Source organism: Acanthisitta chloris, unplaced genomic scaffold, assembly GCF_000695815.1.
Source record: "Acanthisitta chloris isolate BGI_N310 unplaced genomic scaffold, ASM69581v1 scaffold20192, whole genome shotgun sequence".
In the NCBI taxonomy this organism is placed as follows: Eukaryota; Metazoa; Chordata; class Aves; order Passeriformes; family Acanthisittidae; genus Acanthisitta; species Acanthisitta chloris.
In genome coordinates this window covers 25,446-32,197 of record NW_008662502.1, presented here as the reverse complement: position 1 = coordinate 32,197, position 6,752 = coordinate 25,446, and the positions used below count along the sequence as shown (strand labels likewise).

The 6,752-nt window shown below is 47.1% G+C and overlaps 1 protein-coding gene across 2 annotated transcripts in view; it reads right to left on the bottom strand.

Moving 5' to 3' along the window:
- LOC103798373 (neuron-specific protein family member 2) overlaps window positions 1–6,752 on the bottom strand; it is a 32,697-nt gene that overhangs the window by 1,062 nt on the left and 24,883 nt on the right. For both annotated transcript variants that reach the window (XM_009070628.1, XM_009070629.1), the window contains exon 3: window positions 1,857–1,967. In XM_009070628.1, the coding sequence (XP_009068876.1) occupies window positions 1,857–1,967 (111 nt within the window). The remainder of the gene's footprint in view (window positions 1–1,856; window positions 1,968–6,752) is intronic.

Genomic DNA, 6,752 nt, shown 5'->3' with positions numbered 1-6,752 from the left:
TCTCCGCAGCTCCCTGCCAGGGCTGGAGAGAGGTGGGGGATGTCTCTCCTGCCATGGCCGCAGGGAGAGGACTAGAAGGAATAGCCTTGAGCTGAGACAAGGGAGATTCAGATTCAATGTTAGGGGAAATGTTTCCCTGTTCAGGCACTGGGATATTGCCCAGGGAGGTGGTGGAGTCACCATCCCTGGAGGTGTTCAAGAGGTATCTGGATCTGGTACTGGAGGATATGGTTCAGGGTTTAGGGGTTTCAGCAGTGACAGGTTAACGGTTGGACTCGATGATCTGAAAGATCTCCTCCAACCCTGATGATTCTATGAGTGTCTGTTTAACTCAGTTTTGCTGCAGCTGCCTCTCAGTGCCCTGGGACTGCACTGAGTTTAGTCGGGTAGCAGCTTCAAACCTGTTGCTATTGGCAACGCTGATGGCAGAATGATTTCACCCCTGGATGGGAAATGGGGACTGTGAAATGAAGGTGTGACTGGTTTAGTGTGTTACTGACACACAGAGACCAAAGCCAGGCAGGGCTGGCTGAGCAGCTCTCTCAAGTGCTGGATCAGTAGATCCGAGTCCAGAATTAATCCTCAGACAAGCAGAGAACAGGCCAAAGCAGAGTAAGCTGCTTACACGCTACTCTGTTGCAGTGTGTTATCCTGACCTGTGGGATGAGCACCTGGTCAGGGATTGCAGGAAGCACAGTCCAAAGGCCCTGTGGGACAGCTCTTTTCAGAAGTGCAGTTTGGATCTGCTTCTGCAATTCATAGCTCTGTCCTAACTTCATTTTTATCATGGAATCATAGAATGGGTTGGGTTGGAAGGACCTTAAAGATCATTCAATTCTTCCCTCTGCCATGGGCAGGGACACCTTCCACCAGCCCAGGTTGCTCAGAGCTCCATCCAACCTGACCTTGAACACTTCCAGGGATGGAGCAGCCACAGCTTCTCTGGGCAACCTGTGCCAGTGCCTCAGCAATCTTACAAGGAAGAATTTCCTCCTCATATCCAATCTAACCCTGCCCTCTGGCAGTGGGAAGCCTTTCCCCCTTGTCCTGTCCCTCCAGGCCCCTGGAAATAGTCTCTCTCCATGTTTCCTGTAGCTCCTTCAGGTACTGGAAGGGGCAATTAGGTCACCCCAAAGCTTTTCTTCTCCAGGCTGCACAATCCCAGTTCTCCCAGACTTTCCTTTTTATATAACCTAAGAGAGTAATTCACAATGACTAATACATCAACATTCTTACTCTCTTTTCCACCTCATAGATCATCCACAGTGTGATCAAGACTCTTGTGAGTTCATGAGTTTATTCACAGTGAGGAGTCAGTGTCTTTTTTTAATCTCAACAGACCAGGCAGCTAGTTCTCTGTGAATACTCAACATCAAATCCCTGGAAAGTGGGGTTTTAGCAATTATTATATAGTTTTATTCTTGATAGAGGCTCAAGAGCACCTAGAAGTGAACTAACTACATGGGCAAATGTGGATCTCTTTCACAAAGGACACGTGTCAGCACTGCAGGCGTTTGCTTTGCATTCAAATGTATGGCAGGAATCCTCAGTCTCTTCAAAGTGTGGGAAGCAAATGTGGGATTCCAGCTGCACTAAATCCATTCACAAATATGAAGGATTGTTCCTGAACATCTGTCTGTAGTGTTCACCAAACGCTAATCCCAACAATTACAGTGTAACAGTAGCTGATGGAGGCAGATGCACATCCACATTTCCCACAACACTTTTTCCATTTCAACACATCCTTGCCAAATGTTCTGGTTTTGGCCTGGTCAGAACACAGACTAGACTGTAACCATGTAGTCAATTAGAGTCTGTCATTAGCTCAGGCAATTCATCTGTCTGAAGTTTCTTACCTTATAAACAAATCCATCTGGGCAACTGTGGTCGTAAGTGAAGGCTTTGTACACCACGAGGAACACTATGCAGGCAAGGAATGCAAGAGCCAGGCTTATGAGGATAGTGACCTACAAAAGAGGGATAATGTTACTCTACATATGTTAAAATGGCATATGAGCAGCCTCATAATTAAATGACTTATAGGAACAGACATTCCGACAGACTGCAGCCTTCACTCCACTGGGCAGCACTTAACTGAGCATGGTAATTGAATGAGTGCTGGAGCCAACAGCCCTGAGTTCTCACATCATTCCTGTCCCCCACCAGGCTTCCAGGAGGGCACATTCCTATGTTTAACCCCTTGAAAATGCATGGATTTTGCTGAATTTGGTGTCCTCTCAGTGGCTTTGTGTTCCCATGCTCTCAGCTGTTCCACTGGCAGCATCATCCACCCAGCAGGACCCACCATTCAGGGTCTGATCCGTGTGGATAAACTGCCTTGTAATCATGGCAGATTCTGCTTTTCTGAGGGCAGAGGCAGGTGAGCAGGGAGGAGGGATGAGGCCTTTGTAGCACACATCCCTTTGTACCTTCTGGGTGATTCACCAAGGACAAACTGTGCCTTGCAGAAGGGAGGGCAGGAGAAAGGGAATCTCTCTCTACTCCTCGGAACTGTGAAAGGACAGTACCCCAAGCACTGACAAAACCCAGCATGGAAATCCCACAGCACATCCACGAGCAGATGCTGGTGTTGGAGGCACCAGACAATACCCTCTGGGTATTCCCTCTCTCCTCATTCCCAAGCAGGTGTCCTTGCTGTACCATTCTGGTTCTTTCCTGTAGCTCCCTTCTCTCCAGCCCTTCCAGGTCCTTCCTAAATAGCTCACTCAACAGCAAGTTTTCTGCCCCTATTCAATGCCTGGACTGAGGTCCTGATCCTCGATTTCTGCTGAGCTGTGTACGCCCTAAGGACTGAGCAAGAATCTGTAAAACACTCATGTCCTCTTCTTCCCCAAAGCTTTCTTGGTCCCATAATCCCAACATAAATGCAGCATAAATGGCTCTGGACTCACACTGCTTAAATTACAGCCACCATCCTGTGGAGCCTCACACTGATCTGGACTGGCATGGAAAAAACTCATAACCCCTGGGGCTGCAGTGTTACCATGCAAACTGGAGCTCCTCATCAAATGAACTCACTCACAGCCACGACACGGGGTGGGAACAGCAGCAGGGAAAGGTTCCAGCCTGTGGCACAGCCACCAGCACACTCCCCAGCTGGCTGGGACTCAGCTCCAGGGACTCAGCAGGGATTTTGCAGGATGTTTGCCTGCCCAGGGAAGGGGCTGCACTGCTCCTGTGAGAGCTCAGGCTGAGGAAGCTCATACAACCAAACTCTGAGGTCAGGCGTGGATTTGCAGGAGGGACAGTGATCAGTGTGGCTTTTTCCTACCCACAGCCTCCAGTTGTTTGCTCCAGAATTGCACTTTCTCACCATCACTAGAAGATGAGCCCAGCACCCTGGTCACATCAAAATCCATCCCCTGAGAGAGCCACAATGGCAGGACGTGGCAGGGACTGTGTGCCTGACCCTGGCTGGTGCTCCTGCATTAAGGCATGATGCCACCACACCACGTTCTCATCCTCCAAACCATGTCCCTGGCCCAGTACCAGGGTGCACCAATCTGCACTAAAGGCAATCAGTACCATTTACTGTCCTAGCAAGGAAAAGCCACCAATTTTTCAGCTCCATCTAATCATTCGGGGTTCATCCACCCTTTTGGTGTTATAGTGATGTCACAATCCTCATTTCCTTATGTGGATGTTCAAGGAAATGGAATAGTACAGGCAAAAGTTGTTCCTTAACTAATGTATAGAAGAGGTGATGGTGGAAAGTGGGAAAACACTGCGATAATTCCTACAGGAGAGTGGACAGGCTTGTCAGAAACAGCTAATAAACCTGAATTCATCAACAAGATGGTATTTTTATAACAATAATATTATGCAATTTATCAACAAACAGATGCTAATATTGGTTCACATTGAAATCTGCTCTAATTCTCTCCTTCAATCACCATAGCAGCAGTTCTGAGAGCAGTGGGATATGCAATCCTCTACAGGCTCCAGGGGCCACTGTAATTGCTTGCAGGGCAGGAAAAGTCTTCTCAGCAAGCCCACGGAAAGATGAACTGCCTGGTGTGATGTATTCCTACCCTGCACACAGCACATTGGGACTATTACTGCCAGATCCACAACTACCATTGTGATACTTGTTTTAAGACCTAAGAGTGAAGGTAAATCTGCACACATGGTGTGAAATCTCACCCACCACATCCAGCTCAAAACTCAGGAAAGAGAGAGGTTTGGAGAGTATATCTAGCAGGAGATTCATAAGTTCATTGTTAAGTCAGAATATTTTAGAACAAAGTGTATAAAGGTAAGAAGATATTGGGGCTAAAAGGCTTTTCCACTGACAAACAGTTCACTGGAGCCCTGACCTGCCTTTTAGAGTTACTGCTTGTATTAACCTCCTCCTTGGGGCCTAATCTGCTACAAAATGGGTCAATTAAGCAAAAGGCAAGTGCAGAGGGAGAAGCACTTACTGCTGGATCTCATAAGAGAACGTGTCTAAGGGAATCCTAGGGAGCTGGAGAGGGATGTGGTAGAAAGGCAGTAAAGTTGTATGAACTGCACTAGTCTGGCCACGAAAATTTGGGCTCCACTTCCTCTCCATCAATGCCCACAGGGCTGAATAGAAGTATTTCAGACCAGCTTTGTGTAGCCCTTTGGTAGCCCTGGGGAAGCCACATCCCTTTTCATGCTGCTGAAGAGGAAGAAGTCTCAGCTGGATTTAAGGGAGAAGCAACTGGAATTTGACATGATTTTTATCCCTGAAAGACGTTATATTACACCTGAAAAAATACTTTTAAAAGGCACTTTTAAACAGTCAAAAGAAGAGGCTTCCTATGTGCCAGATTCCAACAGGAGAGCTGGGAAAGAAAGAGCCATCACAACCCTGCCCTGGCAGGATAATGTGGAGAAGCATCTCCCCTTCTAGAATACATGTCCATCACCTCTTCTCCCTATAAAACTGGAGCATGTTAGGCCTGGCACTTCCTCTAATTGCAACGTAGGGACTAACACAAAGATGACAGTGATACAAGTCTCCTTTGAGGTTAGTTTGAGGGCACATCTTGTTCTACCAAAGCCAATGCTTAGGGGCAGTTCTGGCTAGGAATTCAGAAGTAAGAAATGCTCAGCTCCAGTTTGGCTCCTCTGCCCCAAATACAATGTACTGTGCAAAAGGAAATGCTACTTCAAATAACAGACTCATCAAGGCTGAAGAACTCCAAGATCATCAAGTCCAACCATTAACCTGCTTGAAACTCAGCTTTCAAAGGAAGCAAGAACTGAGCTGTCTGGGGTGAGAATGAATGTCCCTTGTTTGATTAAATCCCCTGTATATGTACAGCTTATGGAAATGACCATTAGAATTGCAATTTGAGGGGTTTTTTTGCCTCTTTTCTGCCCACTGAGCCTCTAGAAATAACAAATTGCCCTCTGCTCTGTCACTCTGCTCTGGCAAAGTGCTGCCACCCAAGCAGGTCCCTCCTCTGAGCTCTCCCCTCCCTCCAGGGTGTAATTGAGCCCATTCTCCCCCCCTCCTGCCTTTCATGCACTTGCAAAATTACAGTGTGACAATATTACACATGATGACAGTGTAAAATTGCTCTGGATGAAATGTCATGTAAGAAGTTAAAACCCAAAGGAAAGGGAAGAAAAATCCCCTCCGGCTATTTTGCCACGCCAGAGCTAAGCTCCTCCTCTCCAGCTATTCCAGAGCACACAAAGCTTCATTAGCATTCAAACACCAAAGAATCACAGAGCTGCAATACCTAATAAACCTCCACTTTTTTTTATGATTAACACGAACCTTGGCAGTCTCTAAGCAATATAAACACTCACAGAGGGGAAATAAAATTTAGTGAGCAGATAAAACCTAGAAGTGCTGCAGGCATGAATCTGTCACGTGTGGCTGCTCCAGTGGCTAAAGGAAGGGGGGGATTTGCCTGCCCTCTCCTCAAAATCCTACATGATTCCCAAAGATTCCCTTAAGAGGGGAGTGTCTGCTGGAACAGAGCAGAGAGAACATCATTACCATACTGAAAAACTCTCAATCCTCTTCAAAACATGGGAAGAGGCCCCCAACATCCATGAAGGATGATGTCAACCTGCCATCAGCAGCAGCACACTTGGCTTGGTTCCTCCCCCACTTCCCCACAGATGAAGTACACGTTGCATTTTCCCAACAGCACAGATCCATCCCCGTCAGGCAACAGGGCATCAGTTGCCACTGGGTTTTGTGCCAGGGAGATGATGCCCAACTGCAGTGCTGCCCAGCCAAGCATCCTTCCTGTTCTCTTTCATTTCAACTGCTGCCCATGGTTTTTCTTTTTCTCATCAAATATTCCCTTTTCCCCTCCCTCATTCCAATGCGAAGCCTTATTTAAAAGCCCACAATGGCACATCCAGACAGCAGGGCCTTTAGTTGATAACCTCTTCCATTGCAAGGTTCCCACATTTTTACTCCTTATTCATACAATCTCATCCTTCCTGTTCTCTTTCATTTCAACTGCTGCCCATGGTTTTTCTTTTTCTCATCAAATATTCCCTTTTCCCCTCCCTCATTCCAATGCGAAGCCTTATTTAAAAGCCCACAATGGCACATCCAGACAGCAGGGCCTTTAGTTGATAACCTCTTCCATTGCAAGGTTCCCACATTTTTACTCCTTATTCATACAATCTTGGAATGGTTTGAGCTGGAAGGACCTTAAAGCTTATCCCACCCTGTGCCGTGCCATGGGCAGGGACACGTTCCACCAGCCCAGGTTGCTCCAAGCCCCCTCCAACCC